Source organism: Manis pentadactyla, chromosome 11 (assembly GCF_030020395.1).
Source record: "Manis pentadactyla isolate mManPen7 chromosome 11, mManPen7.hap1, whole genome shotgun sequence".
Lineage (NCBI taxonomy): Eukaryota > Metazoa > Chordata > Mammalia > Pholidota > Manidae > Manis > Manis pentadactyla.
In genome coordinates, this window is record NC_080029.1 from 63596797 (window position 1) to 63615286 (window position 18490).

Consider the following 18490-nt stretch of genomic DNA (forward strand, 5'->3'; position numbering starts at 1 on the left):
TGGTAAATTATGGTAGGTAATTTTTACTGCTACAATTATATAATTAGATTGGCTTCCTTCCACAAGGAATTCATGCTCTCTACTTAGAGATAGCTGAGGCCAAGGTGGGGGTATTGCTAGGTTCCTTGCAGTTTTTAACTGAAGTGGAAGAAATTTCTATACTTTTGGAAATAGTAACAATGGAGCAATGATGGGAAGAATTTCTGGATGTAAGGATCACTTAGCATACTGTGGACCTAGCTACTGTCTTACTCCTTTTCCTCCTGGAGATTTGTAACTTGGTCTGAATTGTGGTAGAAAGCGTGCTTCAGTGAAAAACAAAAGGGCTTTATCCTAAATAGTGATATAACCTTAAAGAATTTACTAAACATTCTAGGATTTCATCTGTGAAGTGGGAATGATAATACCTTCTATGCCTGAAATAAAATTGCTTGAAGTTACCTCAGGCTTTATATGATTTTATGGAAGGAGAACTTTCTATGGGAATATATCTGTATTTAAATGGTAATCAGTGAAAAATCACTAACAATTTTAAAGAAGTTTAAAACTACTGTAAGGATTTGTCTTCTATAAGATGGTAGTTTCTAAAGTGTTAAGAATTACAGGTCTAAAGAAAGAAACAAAATTAGAATAGGGAAATTAAAGATTTTAAAAGAATTAAAAATCATGGTTAGTTTTAAATTCTTCAAAAGAATTAAAATTTCACAATTGTTTTTTGCCTTTAAAATAAGCTTAGAATTATATTGATTATATATTTCAAACAAGAAGAATAAGAAATTATACCAAAAAAAGGATATTGATGGATTAAAAATAATACTTAAAATTTTGGTGTAGAATCACTTTGAAATTCCAAAGATGATATTGATTACATCTGAAATGCCTTTCTTCATTCTATATTAATGCCACACTTATAGGAGACCTTTGGTATTGGTTAGGAAGAAATTTTTCTTTTAAATTTAAATTTATACTTTGTTTTATTTAGAACTTGAATATTTTTTTAAGGTTCCTTTTTTTTTTTTTCTGAGTATAGAAATAATTTATGCTTAGTTGTGGAAAGTAAAGTTTAAGGAAGCATAACAAACCATTAGCTGTCTAATGAGAAGTAATAATTGTTAACATGTTGGCATATTTATGATCTTTAAAAAGCATATAAGTAAAATATTAATCTGAACTATGATTACTGTTTAATATGTATGTCAAAATGAATTTGTCTGGCTTGTTCATTGAACAGATCTGTCAAATAAAAAGTTAAAGCATTAAAAATCTTAAGAAAGGTGCCTGCATAAAGGTGGAAAATACTGAAAGGGGCAGCATATTAAATTATGATATTCTTTGGACATGTATTTCTTAAATTTTTAAGATTAATTTTTTATGTTCTTAGTGTACATATTTAAAATTCAACTATGCTAAATGTATATATTCTAGTAAGTCTTTCCCTCAGCATTACTCCCCACCCTCCCAGTTTACCTCATTAGAGACAACTACTATTACCAGTTTCTTGAGTTTTCTTCTAAAGATACTTTAAGCATATATAGGCATACAGCATAATGTGTAGAGTGTTATGAACCATGGCTTTTAGACATTCACATAAAAAAATATTTTTAAGTACTCATTACAGAAGCACTGTTCTAGTATGAGGATATAGGTGTGAACAAACTGAAGTCCATTGAAGCTGACAAGTCTTGTGTTTGAGGAAGACATATAATAAACAGATAAGGCAATAAGCATGTTAGGAGGCAGTAAGTCCTATGAAGAAAAAGTAAAGTGAGATAAGGGACAAGAGAATATAAAGATAGGGCAATGGTACTGTTACCGATAGAGAGGTCAGTGAAGACCTATCTAATTGTATAAGAACAGGTATCTGAATACAGTGAGAGCAGTTATCCAAAGAGAATGTTCCAAGCAGGAGGAAAAGTATAAAAGTCTTGGAGCAGGAATGTGCTTGGGTACTTGAGGAAGAGTCAGGAGGCCAGAGTGGCTGAAGTGCGGAGAAAAAAAGAAAGAAAGTGCTAAGAGATGAGGTTAAGCTATAATAATGTATCTTAAAGTTTATTACATATCAGAAAATGTTGAACTTCTTGTATCACAATTCATTACATAGAAGTACCATGTATCCTGAAGATGGATATTTAGTTTATTTCCAAATTGGTCTATTAAAAATGGAACAAAATATACTTAGGTATACTTCAATACTTTGTGCACATATGCAGATATGTCATTAGGTTTTAATCTGTAGGATTTGAAACTAAATTGCCCAGGAAACAACAAGATAACCACTACACACCTATTAGAAAGGCTACCAAAACACTGACAGTACCAAATGCATGGATGGATGGTGTAGAGCAGCAGCAACTCTCTTTATTGGTGGGAATACAAAATAGTACAGCCACTTTGGAAAATAGTTTGGTAGTTTCTTGAAAAAAACTAAATGTACTCTTACCATAGGATCCAACCATCTTTTGTACTTAACCCAATTAAGTTGAAAATATATGTCGACATAAACACCTGTGCACAAGTACTTGTAGCAGCTTTATTCATAATTGCCAAAACCTGGAAGCAACCAAGATGTTCTTTAGTAGGTGATGGATTAACAAACTGTGGTACATCCACCCAGTGGAATATTACTCAACAATAAGAAGAAATGAGAAATTGGGCCATGAAGAAAACACGGAGGAGCCCCAAATGCATATTGCTATGTGAAAGAAGCCAATCTGAAAAGGCTTCATATGTATGATTCCAACCATATGATATTCTGGAAAAGGGAAAACAAAGGAGACTGTAAAAAGGTCACTGGTTGGCAGGGGGTGAAAGTGGGGAGCAGGACAAGGAGGAAGGATGAATAGGTGGAGCACAGACGGTTTTTAGAGCAATGGAACTATTCTGTATGATATACTGTAATGGTGTATATATATCATTATACATTTATTAAAAACTCCTAGAATATACAATACAAAGAGTGATCCCTTAATGTAAACTCTGGACTTACATTAATGAAACTATCAATATTGGCTCATCAGTTGTAGCAAATGTACCATATTAATACAAGATGTCAATATCTGGGAAAACTTGAGGTGACAGGATGGGAGGAATGAAAGGGGATATGTTGGAACTTTTTACTTGCCTCAATTTTTCTGTAAAACTAAAACTTCTAAAAAATTACAGTGTATTAATTTTAAGTATGTATGTTCATTAAGGACAGACAGTAATTTAGACATTTGAAATAACCCCACTTTTACCTATGCAAATTTTATTTTTAAAGTTTGTTGTGCTTTATTTATTTCCTAATTTTAAGACTTTAATGGGGGAAGTAAGTCACACTGATAATATTCTAACTTTAACTTATGTTTTATGTAGTATTCCCTTCAATAACAAACCTGATTCCTCCTTGTTAAAACTGTCATATTCTTTCCTGTGACTGAATTACTTAATAAAGTGATAGGCTATGTAACTTCTAAGACTAATTTAAGTTAAAAGTTTTGTTTGTACTAGTAGTTTAAACTAATGTAAGCACCTGATTTCCTTTTAATTCATAAGGAGACTAGTGTGGTCTATGGTGAACTTTGAAAAGTAGTAATTTTATTAGATGATATTCAAAGACTTATTTTATTAGTTGCTTTCTAGAATTTTCATATAGGAATCCTGCTAAGAGAATTTGTCATTTGTTTTTCACTTAAAGGCAATTTGTGTGTATTTAAAAAATATTAAACATGGCATAATCTTTTAACCCTAAGATTTACCCAGGATGTTCTTAGGAAGTAATTTTCTGTTTTTAAATTTGAAAATTCAGTAATTTTGTTTGGATAGCATATCTGAGGACTTACTTGCTTATGCCAACAAACACTAAAGGAAATACAGTGAATTTAGGACTTATTTTAGAATATAGTCTTGAGAAGCAGTGTAACTTGTTTGCAGTTCGGATTTAGGACCTGGCATTCAACTTTTAGAACAAATACACAAACATATCACTACTTTTGTTCAAAATTTTCTCCTAATATGTGTTTATTATAATATTGGACCTAAATTTAAGGATTTACAAAAGAATTTCTGCCAGTGGACAGACATCTATACTTGATATGTATTTGACTTAATTATTTGTAGGAAGAAATACATATAACACTTTAAAAATGAGAAAAGGCCAGAGTTGTCTCTTCCTCCTGTTTAATTTGTGTTTGTGTGCTTTTAGCGACCCATTGTATTTGCTGTCTGTGACTTTCTTGTGCTGCATGGGAACTCTGGAGTTAAGGTTATAGTTTTTGATACAGAGTGTGTATATCTTATAGTCCAAGATGAATCTATGTGGAGTGCATCTGTTTTTATTCATATTTTTTAGAGGGTTAAAGATAAACCATCAAAAATTGGTTTGCTTATAGGTTTGAAAATTTTTTTTTTATTACTTTTTGATGTTATACTTTTCCATATGCCCTTCTATTTAAACATTTACAGATTTAAGAAGATCACTGATGTGTATGGCTTGGAATGTATGCAGCAGTAGAAATTTCAGTGGCTTTATAGACATTCTCTCACTTAAGCTTTAGATGAGTAAATATCAAAAAAATCCCAGTAGCTAATTTATTGTAAATAATTTTTTATAGTGCCAACTGTACAACTGTGAGGCACTAAGACAAATTTCCAGGTATGCATAAAGATCTGTAACATAGTAACAAATAGAGGGGTGCATTTTTTGAAGAATTCATTCAGGATCATGACACAGACTTAACACCACTACAATTATGGAAAAAGTTCCAAGGGAAATGCTCAAGCTCTTGTGGGAAAGAAGGAAAAAAAAAAGGCAAGTTAGTGGTGGAAAGAAGGGAAAAAAAGCAGTTATTTCCAAGGAATTGTCTAATCCAAGGGGAAAAAAATGGAAAACACTTGTAATTCTATGGAAATGAAAATTGATTCAATTTAGTTTTAAAATAATTATCTCTAAAAATCACATCTGATTATAACTATTGATGGTATTTTATCTTGTGTTAATAAGCAGCCCTAACGTTTTACTTTACATTTGTCTTTGCTGTAACAAATTTTAATAAGTGAATATATTGAAGTTAACATAACTTATTTGAAATTAGATTATGAAATTGTTCTTCACTTTCACAAGAAGGAGAAGAAGCTAGCAGGAAAGCACACATAGGCCAGATTCTGGAATTTTATATATGAATTCAATTTTAAAATACAGTTATCTTTAATATATTACATGGCAAGCCATACACTAAAGGCAGATAATTGCCATTATCTTAATATTGTCCAACCCTCCATGTTTTGCTTCACATAAATTTACCTAAAGCTGCTTTTAAAGAATCCTTTATTTTGCCAACATTAATAAAAATCTTTGAAAAATGTGAAATCCTTCTCCAGTTATAAGCTGTAACATATATTTAGTTTTTGGTTAATACTTTTAATTGTTTTCTCCTCTATAGGTGCCCAACTGAACCGTTGGTTTTTCACATGACTGTATTGGACTGCCCAAAACCAGATACTCAATTCAGTAAAGATTTATTGAGCTCATTTGTTACAGGCAGTAGGGATATAAAGAAAGAAGATAGTTTTTGCATTTAAAAAGTTGGGAGGCTGACATAAAATACATACAATCCACTAAAAATAGATTGTAAGCTTTGCAAAAGCAGAAATTCTTGTTTGTTTTGTTCATTGCTGTATTGTATTGCTAGTAATTTAATTATGTGGGAGAGTCAGAAGCTTCACAAATGAGATGTTATTTTGAGTGTGAAGGAGAGTCAGGAAGAAAAGAAGACCAAAGATATTGTGAATTCACAAAGCCATGTTGTTGTGAAAGAGCAAGAAATTGTTAGTGAACAGGATAAAATTTTCTGTGGCAGCAGCATGAGAGATAAGTAGAAAGAAATGAAATCTCAGTGGTTATTGCAGTCAGGTTGCAAAGGCCTTCTGTGACAGGCTCCAGAATTCAGGCATCAGGAAACCAAGGGTTTCCAGTAATCAGGAAAACCCAAGATTTTGAATTGATATTAACATTCTTTTTTCTTTAAATCAGTGTCACTATTATACTGGATATTATACAGTATTGTTTCTTCTTAGTCCTCTGTTCATACATAACAATGCAGATAACTTCATTTATTCAAGAATCCTTAGAAGTTTAAAAAATGTGAGGTATAAACTTGATTATTTATCTCTAAGTGTGCTAAAATTTGTCTTTAATTTTATAAACTGATGACTCTCCTTTTAAGAAATTACCAAATGCAATTTTTAAAAAGTAGTCGTTTTTATGTAATATGCTTAAGAGTTGTATTAGTACATATTTGTTTAGTTTTCTCAACTTGATTCTTCATCCTGATTGAAAATTCTATTTTCTATAAATGCTTCTATTTAAATTTTTTAAATTGCACTCTTACACTTATTAAATAAGAGATACTGATTTGAGTAAGCTTTCTTCTCCTACTACCAGGAGCAAATACTAGCCATGAGATTCAATCCTTTAGATTATCTAAGAGAGACCCATGAGTGACTTTGAAACTTTATTGGGGAAGAGTGAGAAAGTAGGGATGATTTGTTTTTGGAATTCAGCTTCATTAAGAAGAATGGCTCAGACTTAACCTCAGAATGGCTCAGAGAAACTCCCAAACATGGTACCAAAATTTTTCTTTGAATTGATAATACTGAGTTCTTTTCAATGTTTCCATTCAGTGAACTTTTCGACCATCAGTCTTGAGAATATAGTGCTAATTTAAAGTGTCTGCTGATTTTTAATGTTATACCATTGTAACTGCTAAAAATAAGAAGTATTTTCCTACTTTATAGCAGAAAACTTACATTCAAAATGTCATGTGTGTTCTCTGATTTCTTTTCTTACAGCTTGCCAGTATTTGCCGTGCTGAAATGTTTTAATTTAAAATTTCCTTCCTTTGTATCTTTTAGTTTTCTCTGTTGCTGCTTTTTCTGTGACACAAGCCTTTCATTATAGTCACTCTTCTTTTTTCCTTCCCCACTTCTTTCTTTTCCTTTTTTAAAGCCATGAGAAGCCGATCCATTGGTGAATGTGCTCTGCCATCGGCCTATATACGCAGTGCTAAAAGTGCTCCTGTTCTGATCCATACTTCCAAACCCTTCTTGCCTGATATTGTTCTCACTCCCCTTTCTGATGAGCTTTCAGGTAGTGCCACCTCTGCTAATTTCTGCACCACCTTTTTCACTTTTTAATCCTTCTGCTCTCAAATTTTGCTTAATCAAATGAACTCTTCAAAGTTAATTTCTTTGGGGGAGGTGTGGGAAGTTGGGAAAGTGGTTGAGAAATCAGTATTTTGAGTTATTTGAACTCTAATGCTATCCTTGCAGTTCATTCTGGAAGTGCTAAGTTTAGTGCTGTGCCAATGTCCAATATTTTTTGTTGTAAATGACCTTTTTTTTCCTCTTAATGTTTGATTTTTTTTTCTTCTCAGGTAGTTAGAAGAAGTAGTAATGCATATTTATGTCATTATAGATGTCTTACAAAAGATGACTTGGAAGATAATGATCAGAGCCTTGGCTTTTAATTTCCTGTTGTTTGGATTAATCTTGAATAGTGCATTCTCCATCATCCTTATGAAATATAATGGAACCAAGCAAGGGGAATAAATAATCAAGAAAAGTATAAAATCTAAAAGTTTCTCTTTGGAATAAATCTTTGTGCTAGATTATAATAATATTGTATGTAGAATTCTAAGAACTTACTCATTTTGAAACCAAATAAATCTTTCTGTGAAGCTCCAATTTCTGAGAAGGCTTAAAACCTGCTCAGCTTTCCAGTTCTTCCTCAGGTCCATGATCCCCAGTACTGGGATGATCTGCTTCTTACTAAGGTTTACTGAACATATAATAAAATGCATAGATCCTGGGTTTAGTTAGTGAGTTTGTAGAATTGTACACACCCCTATTAACCATCACCCCAAACAAAGTATAGATTATTTCCACTATCCCAGAACTCCCTAGTAACACTTTTGAGTCAGTACCCCTCACATGCGCACACAGCCACTTTTTGATTTGTTACCATAGATTATTTCTTTTGTTTTTTAAGTTTTGTATGAATAAAATCATATAGTTTGTTTTTTTAGCCAGAAACAAACTGTATTAAATATAGTTACTATATGAAGTGTGTTAGCTCAAAGAAAGTTACCTGTACGTTATTGGGTACTTATCTGTTATTCTTCTTAAGAGTGTTTCTTGACATTGCCCACCTTTGGTGAAGTGGCTGGTTTTTGTTTTGTTTTTTTAAATAACCTATCTCCATACACTTTCAGTTCCTAAGTTCCTAATGGACTATAGGCTTATGTGAGGGAATATCATTTTATTAATAATGAGTTTTCAGGCAAAATCCCTTCTACCATTCCTCATCCCCATTATATCAGAGATTTCTCCCAAACCAGGTAGGATATATAATTGAGAGTAAAAACTAGGCAGATACATGGACACTCCTGTGTTTGGTATTCTTTGGAAATACTGCAAATGAGAAAGTTTACTAGTATTTGCTTTTCTCAAAAAGAGAAAAATGAATGAAACAAAAATGAAGCTATTCAGTTATTGGATGTGATATGTTTATGTTTTCTAGTTCAGGATACCTTGGTTGGGAAACAAGCATATTCTTTATGATATTTTTGAGAGTTGTTCAGTATTATTTTTGAATCTGAAATACAGTTAACTGGAGATAATGAATTTATAATGAAATTGATAATCAATTTTGCAGTTGTTTATTGATGAAAATAATAAAATAGAAAATTTGGCCTCAAATCCAAACCTGGATGCTCAGTATTTGATAATAATTCAATATATTTCATACCAGTAAAATTAGACTACCTGAATAACTTAAGTTGTCATTGCAAAAAGTAGTAATGTTAGAAAATATATAAATGGAATAATATAATTTTTAATATATGAAGAACAGTACATGTTTTCATTATATACAGTGCTTAGCTACAAATGAAGAATTAGGATATTTTGTGTATTCTTGTGCCATTTAAACACTACATCTTCCTATGCAAGTAGCAAGTAGACCAGGGACTGATTTAGTTACTTAAATTGGCAAACAAAACAATGTTTCTGTACTTATTACTAAATTAGATGTAGCTAAGAGAAACTCCCAGTTTGTTGTAAATTTCTCTTGAATATATTTCTTGCTTCATGCTTTTTTTTTCTAAACTGGAAGCATTTAATGAAAGCCGTTTTTGACATACTTAGTAAAACTAAAATGTATTTGGCCACTAATTCTTAAATGTTTGCTTGGGTCAAATATTCTATTAATTGCCTTAAAACTGTTAGAAATATTTACTTTTTCTCAGTATCTTAAAGGCTTTATAAGTTTTCTTGTCTACAACTTAAATATTATTTTGGCAAATATGCGTGTTATCTGCTAGAATATTTTTTAAAATCTAAAATAAAGGCGAGGTTGTTCCCTTTAAAATGTTCTACCTAAAGTAATTCCTTAACCAAGGTAAGTTCTTATTTCAGAATTCTTGCTTTGCTGTTAAATTCATAATTCAGTAAGATTACCTTTCAATAATTTGATGGGGAAGGTGTTTTATGAAGAATGTTTGAAGGAATTTTCTAAATGGTAGTCTTACTTGTTTTCATTTCCTGTTTGTTGATAACCTAAAATAAACTTGCCTCCAGTTTTTTGTGCATGTGTACATTTAAGATTTAAAAACATAATTAGACTTATTTTTTCTGAGTAAAAATCATTTTTCTTTTAGGACTTAAAAGAGGCAAAAAATATACAAAATAGCAGCAAAAACTACTTCTTTCCTGAGAGCTGACTTGTGAACAAATTCATCATTTTCTAAGTTGATGTGTAAATATAGAACACTTTGCAGATGTTAATAGGTATATAAGGGATTAAAGATTCATAGTGAATATCAGGCCCCCAGAAGTCCTGTTTAAAAAAGTAAAACTTTAATTCAGGATTTCTCAAATTTATTTAAATGTGAGAACTTTGCCAATTAGACCTATTGCCATCCGATAGTATCAAGGTTCCAAAGAGAACAAATTTGGAAGACATCAAGCAAACATCATAATTTGAAAAATTAGATATGAAAATTGGACGGGGATAGTCTTATACAAGCTTATACAGTAGCAATCTGGAGTATTGGATTTTTCATTGCCCATGTGGTTCTTGGAGGCAAATTAAAGGCCTAGAGTTTGCATCTTCAAGGATCAGGTACATAGAGAGGAGTGAAGGGGTGGAAAGGAGTGGGGGGAGGGAGAGAGAGAGAGAGAGAGAGAGAGAGAGAGAGAGAGAGAGAGAGAGAGAGAGAGAGAGAGAGAGAGAGGAAAAAGGAATTATATGAATACAGATTTTTAAAAAGTGCTGAATTTCAGAAGCATCACCACAGTCTTAGATCCTCAGCCAGACTGTCTTTTCGCTAGTGTTTTCTTCCAAGGTTTGAGTAAATTTAACTCTAAAACAGTTTAATGTGCTGAGAGATTAATGAGAAGGTGAACTGTTACATAAAGGAAAAAAATGATTTTCCTAGTTTTATCTCTCTCCCTCATGTGAGCCAGCTTAATTGGACTCATAATCAAATATTTCCTGCTCTATCATCTAAGATCAGGAGTTGAGGTCTTTGTAAACTGCCTCTCAAAAAAAAAAAAAACAATGAAACTATTACTCATAGAAAATCATTCTAGCTTTTGATGACTAATAGAGTTTTTCAGAAAAATACTTACTGATACTCTTGAATACTTACGGGGGTAAAAAGAAACTCCTTTTAATTCCTTTTTTTTCTTTAATATATGAGATTTAAAAGAATGGGCCATCAGTGTTCAAAGTGCCTTGCTTTCACCCAGCCCTTTTTTCTTGTCCACTATTTTTGGTTAGATGTCCCTTCTACTCACATTGTTGTGAATGTGATGCCATATGATATAGCTTTACATAGACTAAACTAGTTGAATAGCTGAATATCCTTGAAAAGTTTTTCTTAAGCTCTGGGGACTAATTCAACGTCATTGGCAACTTGTGTCAGTGACATTAGTTCCTAACATCAAACTCATCTCTAACAGTTGAAAAATTATTTTTTTCCCAGGCTCCTGCCTTAGATTTTGATATAATATATATTAGGGATGGCACAAGTATCCAGCATTATGTTTTAAAGCTATACAAGTAATCCTGGTGTCTGGGCAAGTATATGCTCCCTGTCCTTTCTCCTACACTAGATTGTACTTTTACACATTTTGTGGCCTAGCCTAGCCATCTTTATTTTCCTGATAAATGGATTAGAGAGAAGCCAGAAATCCCAATAATTGTTCTTAAGCAAATTAGCTTTTACTATGAAAAACTAATAGTTTAATGAAAGAAGGAATGTAAAAGCATAAGCATGGCAGGCAGCTGACTTCATTTATACTTTATAATTGTTTATTATTATTTTCTAATCAAGAACTAGGTTTCTAACCCTGGAGTTAAGTTTACAGACCCACTTTCTTCTAACTAGTTTTGAAAACTGCTAATTTATTTACCATATTTGTTGCTGGTAGTCTAGGCCATACTATATAGGTTGCTAATGTAATTAACAAGGATAACAAGGATTCATTGTTTGAATTGAGCTCTGTAGAGCAAAATATTTTGATTTTTTTACTTCTGTTGCTGAATAACAGGAGAAAGAAAATGGTATCTTTCATGCCCCATACTGTTCCTAAATTCAGCCTAAACAGGAGGAGAATTTTCTATCTGTATCTGTGATCAAGCAAGTTGGCCCTTCTTTATACAGTCAAGGAATTTCTTTCTTCTTATCATCAACATGTGATAGCAACCTTTTACAAGCCTTCCTACGTTTAATCTCCTGCTTCTCGTATAATTCTAAATTAGAGGGTTTTTTTTTGCTGACATAATCTGTTAATTTTTTAAAAGTACATATCACTCGAACTTTGAAGCTAACTTAAAGCATTATGTAACATGTTCATAAACAAAACAGTATAATTTTTTAACATAAAAATTATTTGGGAAAAAAAATAAAATAAAAAATAAAAATATTTGGGCATTTGTCTGTTTCCAAGAATTTGAGTCAGGGAAGCAATATTAGAAGGGTGAAAGAGTAGAAGATAATTAAATGGTTTAAATTTTAGTAATCTAAAATTAAAATTAATTATTTGAGCTTGGTTTGTTGTTTTTCAGTGTATTCATATGATTTCAATTATATAGGTACTGCTTTGAATCACCTACACTTTGAGCATCTAGTCTTAAAAAGATGTGGCGTTTTTACTAGACTCTCAATAAAGTTGAAAACACAAATGCTCTATAGTTGTTAACTTCTTTGAAAGTACATCGCCATTGTTGACCAAATATGAAAAAAAAAATCTTACATTACAGAAAGGACATGATCATTTAGGTAATTACAGAAAAAATTGATTAGTTCCAGTAATTAGAGAAAAAACTGGAGCCTCAAAATGGCATCACTTTCTGTGTAAACTAATATAAATGATTTTATGAATTCAGGAGCTATAAAAATATTACTGATAGGTAATGTTTTGTGATGGATGAAGAATAGGATTTAACTTTGGGAGAAGGGATTTTGGTACTTGATTCTGTACCTTGCTTTAGAAATTATTAAATTTTCTAGTGATATATTAGTTTTATGACTTAAAAGGTTTTTTCCTGAGGAAGTAGCCGACTTTACTAAGTAGCAGCTACTATTTTTTTAAAAATAAAAGACATGTTTTCCTTCTGCTAGTATTTACTAAGCCCCTATAAGCGACAAGAGCTATTTCAAGCAATGGGGATATTGTGATGTTAATGAAAACAAAAATCTGAAAAATACAAATTCTAGTGGAAGAAAAAAGTTTTTATACAAGCTAATATTACACTTAAATTTCCAGCTTATCTTTAGGAATAGCAAAGAAAACTTTTCTTTGAAACAGAATATTCAGAAAAAACTATGGTTTAATCCAGAAATAATTTCCAACACGTTAATACTAAGCATTATTAAGGAAAAACAGAGATAAACTTGACATTTCTAGTACTTTGTAAGCTCTATCAGAAGCATTTTCTCAATCTTCAAAGGTTTTAAAATTTTTATCTTAAAACTTTTCTTGTTTTGCTCATTCAGTGGTTACTAATACTTTAGATTAAAGTAATTTAATTTAGAGGCTGCTATTTTTCAAGGTAAAATATAAGCAGGGTAATTAAATTGTTTTGAAGACCATTTTTGTTTAAACCATATCCTACCATTATTTTCAGCAGTCCAATACAAAGTTTGTGAGTTGTTCTATAAAATTTACTTATGTTTTGTATTTGACTAAGTTTCCAGTTCTAAGATTCTTATCTTTATCAAGAGAAATCATTGTGCTGCTTTATAATTCCTTAATAATATAATAACTTTTTATCAGTGTAAAAAATGAATTATTTCATGAATATGTAACCTTATTCAAGAGATTGATAACAAGAGAGATTTTTGCCTTACTTCAAATCCCAGCTGTCTACTTTCTGTGTAGCCTCAGGCAAGTCACTTAAATAGTTTCATCATCTATAAAATGGAGATGATAACACCTACACTTCCTAGAGTTTTTGTGAAGATTAAATAGGTTAATATATGTAAAATGCTTAGAATAATCCTAGTATGTAGAAAAGACTATATATGGTATAGATATTATATAGTCTTTTTCTCCTTAACAAAATTAAGGTATATTTCTTTACAATGTCTTTAATGTGGCTTGTTAGAGCCAATTGTGTTTAAGTGCTGACATTGGTTTCCTGCCAACAGTAACTTTTTAATTTTATTTTACGTAATTAGTATTGTCATATGGCCACATAAGAACTAATATTTAAAGCTTAAAACTTTGGAAAATTTTTTAATATAAATTTAAATTCTCTAATGGCATTAGTGATAGAAAAATTGTTCCCTTTTTTTGAAGTTCTTACGTTCTTAGATTTGCATGAAAGCTTTAGTCAGTCATATTACGATAACAAAAGTTTAGAGAAAAAACTCTTAGGCTGAAATAATGGTTAAGTTTTCGAATAGTGGAAGGTGAGGACTGGGTTTGGTTGGGAAGAAATTTCTAAAAACAGAACTTCAGTAATCTTTACTGGCTTCTTCAGAATGGAAAAATTAAGAAATATCCATAAAGGAATTTAGAAATTAAAAATAATCTACTTTTTTCTTGAAGTTCATGTATTTGCTAGTCTCACATTATGGTCTTAAGATTTTGAGATTGAATTTGGAGCTAATAAAATTCAAACTAAAATTCTGAAGAATTTTTATAGAAAAGTTGTATAGTCTTCATCCTTTGCTGAGTCCTATTGGAATATTTTGTGGAAAGAAACTTGGAGTTTCTTGACTGTAATCTCCTCTAGGCAGGGGTTCTTAGGGTCTATTATAGAAGATATATATAACAAACCAAAATACATTTGTCCAGATTCACAGATTTACATTAGTTATCTGTAGCAGTTATACGCAAGAGTATAAATGCGTAAATGTGATGTTCTTGAGGAAATGTTTAACTTTTCATTTAGAAGAATTTTTAAGTTGAGTAAATGAAGAAAAAGGTTCACTTCATTTTTAAGAGTTTTATATTCCCCTTAATGATGAAATAAATTAATTGTTACAACTTTAAGAGATAATGAGTATTTGATGTTGGGAGTCTAAATATATGTCTTTAGGAATATAGTGGAATCTTGGCATAATAAAAACTTCTCTTGATGTGAATTTAGTATAAAGTGGCCCTTTTTGCACCTCATACAAAGAGGGTAATATGAATGAAATAAATAGTAGAAAAACTAGCCTCCTTTCATCCATTACATGGATCCTGAGGATATTTTGAATTGCTGTCTCCATTTTCATAAATGGGGGCACTAATCTTAGACTAGAGGAAGAAAAACTAAGTTCTGGACCTAACACCATCCGTAAATTAATTTGCGATCTTGGACAAAGTCACTGTTTTACTATGAAACTAAATCTCATTTTGATTGTTCAGTTAGTTTTATTATTTACAACCTTTGCAAGCCTAAAGAGTAGCAACATCTGACTTTTTGATCCTTTGTCCTTTCTTCATTATATTTTGCTGGCCTCCAGAAAAAAATCTTAATAGTTATTTCTAAGTAACATAAAGGCCACAATGAATTCATTGACACTGTATTTTACTTCTGAAATTCTTAACTTGTATATATCTGTATAGTTAAATAGTATTTCATCTTGTGATTTTCAATTTCAATAAATATTTTTGAGGATTTACCATATACTTAGCACTTTAAGCAGCAGAAACAATTCAGTGACATGGTACAGTAAGTCCACCTCTCAGACTTTTCTAAGTTTGAGAAAAAGTGACTTCACCTCTTTGGGCCTCAATTTCCTCAGAGAGTAAATTAGTTAATCTCCAATGGCCATTTTGACTAAAATTTGTGATTCTTCAGAGATGTAAGACAGGTTCAGCTTTTAGAGTTTGATGCTTATTTGATGGAAAGGGCTAATGATAAAGGTTTCTTCCTAAGTAGATTAAATAGTGTTTGTCTTAGAAATGAAAAAATACAATTTTTTTAATGATTCATTTTACTTGATAGGGATGAATTGATTTTAATACTATAATAAAATAAAGTAAAACACCTAATAGAACAGATAAATAGTTTCCTAGCAAAGAACTTTAGGGAGAGGATGGAAATACCCATTTGTAATATATGATCAAGCAGATAGGTAAAATTTGAAGAAAAGATGATGCCTCTTGCCTGGTAAGGAAGGCAACAGGCCAATTTATGGGACCCTATAAGATTCTGTGATGGGATATTTAGATCAGCTTTTCATGTTAAGATGTACTTTTTCTCCTTAGAACTTAAATAAGTAGTAAAAATTGAACAGCAAGTTTGAATTGCTTGATTTATTGGCACAGCTCTATCTTTAACTGCACTTCCAAATGTTTCATCATTTCACTGTCTGTTTCTGTGCATGTAACATCTTAAAATCTATTCTGGTAATTTTCTAATTCATTGACACTACATGCTATATTGGCTTGTGCTCATTACTTAAAATCAGATTTGTATCTTTAATAGATTTTCTTTCATTGAGCTTTAAAAAATCTCAATGTTTTGTTTTTTAAGCATTTGTGTAGGGTATGGTTGAAATTAATACTTATTTTTCATATTCACATAGTTCCGACTCCTCATAATTTTTTTTTATAGATATTGATGATGCTCAAATACTTCCGCGCCCAACTAGAGTCAGACATTTTTCGCAAAGTGAAGATACTGGAAATGAAGTTTTTGGTGCTTTGAATGAGGAACAACCATTGCCTCGAAGTAGCAGCACTTCTGACATCTTGGAACCATTCAGTGTTGAACGAGCCAAAGGTGCAGTTCCTGTCATTGACAGTTCATCCCGTCATGCGCCAAGCTTGCAGAGTTCCACAGAAGCTTCTTCAATAACTAGATCCACTGAAAGCCACATCACTGATACTCATAGTAGAGAGTCTTCTCTGGAAGTTGGTGATAGCATATATGACCATCTTTGTCACTTAATAGATCCAGTAGAACTTGCAGATTCAGCTTTTGAACAAATCCAGTACATTGACCTTGAAGGAGATGACGATCTTCTTTCCTCCTTGAAAGAATATTTTAAAGAAAACCAGGAAAGTCATAGTAAAAATGAGTTAGGTAAAGATCCAGCTTCACAGGAAGTGATCACTGCAGTAAATAAGGATGAGAGATCATCCTTAGATAAACTAGAATACATAGACCAGGAAAATAAATCAGAAAATATTACCTCTTTTGTTGGGACTCCTGAAAACATACAGTTTGAAAAAGAACCAAACTCAGCTGTCCTCATGAGTAATATGGCACCTAACCAGTTAGACAGTTTTACAAGAACAAAAACTTCTGAAAAGTGTAAGCAACTAAACAGTGATAAAAAGTCATCAGAACCTAGTTCAGGTAGCCCTTGTAATAAAGAAAAGAAAAAACACCTGTATAGACAAACAGCCACAGAATTAGATGCCTGTGTGGATGTAACACTGTTTGAAAAGGTTAAGGGTGTGCAAATTAATGAAAAAATCACTGTCCCACATGTTTTGCATGCCAAGAAAACTACACTAAAAGCACCTGTTAACCATAGAATTCCTCATGTTACAAGCACTAGCAAGCTTTCTCCAACTAAAAGGAGCTTATCTGAATCAGTAACTCATAGAGCCAAAATCATGAAAATTGCTACTAAAAAACGAAATAGTGTTCATGTTACTTTTAGACCATCTACTGAGTCAGTTCAGTTCTATAATCCTCTGGAAAACAAAGAAGCTCCGTGGAAGGTGAGACTGCGAAAGCTCAGTGGCTTTAGTGGGAGTACCAGCAGTCCCCATACCAGCTCTAATAGTGCTACAGAGCCAGTGAAACCTGGTGTGTACAGGCCCCTGGATACGATTAATATAGCATCAGGAAGTAGTCAAACAATTAAGGAATCTACAGAGATTCCCACTACCACATTACAAAAAGAAGAAATTGCAAGTAATCAGTTAGGTAGTCGTAGTACTCTTAGGTCATCAAGTCATGAGGCAGGACTGCAGCAGGGCTCCCTGGGTGGCGTTTATAAAACTGTTGTACATGCTCTTTCGAAGCCGAAGGCAAATGTTTCCCCACAGAGGCAGAACAGAATGCCACCAGAGGCTCCACTGAGAGATCTGTACTGTCATGTAATGGGCTATTTTGGAAGGAAAGCTGCAGGTGAGCACTAACAGTGTGCAGAGCGCAAAAGGAGAAAGACAGCACCAGTTTGGCTTAATGCAGCTGAAGCAAGCTATAAGTAATCAAAAAGCTTTGGGATGGTCACTGCTTTCTCTCTGTTTGGTTATGCATGCGCCTTTTCCCAGCTGTATTTTCCCCAGCATAAAATGTTTATTTCAATTACTAATTTCCTTATAAGTCATTTAGTTAAACCTCTTTGCTGCTGAACAAGATAGGAAAAATGAAGATACAGGAAAATTTTAATGACCTTTCAAAGGCTATTAAATGTTTTTCTGAGCATGTACTACATGAGCCTTGGAATTCAGCTTTCTGAGGAGCTGGAATACTTTCTCCCCTGCCCCTCTATAGTTATTTAAGAGGGCACCAGCTAATCTACTTGAGTTTTTATTGTTACTGTTGATTTATTTGGTTTTACCTTTTTTCTTAGTAGAAAATTACTTTGACATTATATAGCATAGTGGAAATCAAGGTCCTACAACGAGCCCCCAACATTTTTAGTTATCATTGAAGAGGAAATTATTTCTTAAATCTCAAAGTGGATTTAGTTACTTTTCATTTAAGCCATTTCCAAACAAACTGTAGGCTTTTTAGTTTCGCATTCGTTTGTATAGAATGCAAGTTATGTCCTTGAAACACTTATTCCTCTCTTTTTCTGAGATTTTAGATGTGCAAGGTTTCATGATAGCCAATCATGATTTAAATATGGAACCTCTATGGACAGATTACAGAAAGCAAGATTATGGTAACTGTTTTATCTTGATTTAAATTAAAATAACTTTACAGATATAGAAAATTAACTTTCAGCAGTAAGGAAGGTTTTGATTTTATTTGTTTAACATG

The 18490-nt window shown here is 32.1% G+C and overlaps 1 protein-coding gene across 5 annotated transcripts in view; it reads left to right on the plus strand.

The window, feature by feature from the left end:
- The window catches only part of RALGAPA1 (Ral GTPase activating protein catalytic subunit alpha 1), a 272386-nt gene that overhangs the window by 87802 nt on the left and 166094 nt on the right, over positions 1-18490 (plus strand). For 2 of the 5 annotated variants that reach the window (XM_036881215.2, XM_057488494.1), the window contains 2 exons: positions 6986-7126; positions 16100-17629. In XM_036881215.2, coding sequence (XP_036737110.2) covers positions 6986-7126; positions 16100-17629 — 1671 coding nt within the window. The remainder of the gene's footprint in view (positions 1-6985; positions 7127-16099; positions 17630-18490) is intronic. The other 3 variants (XM_057488496.1, XM_057488495.1, XM_036881221.2) reach the window with 3 other exon arrangements.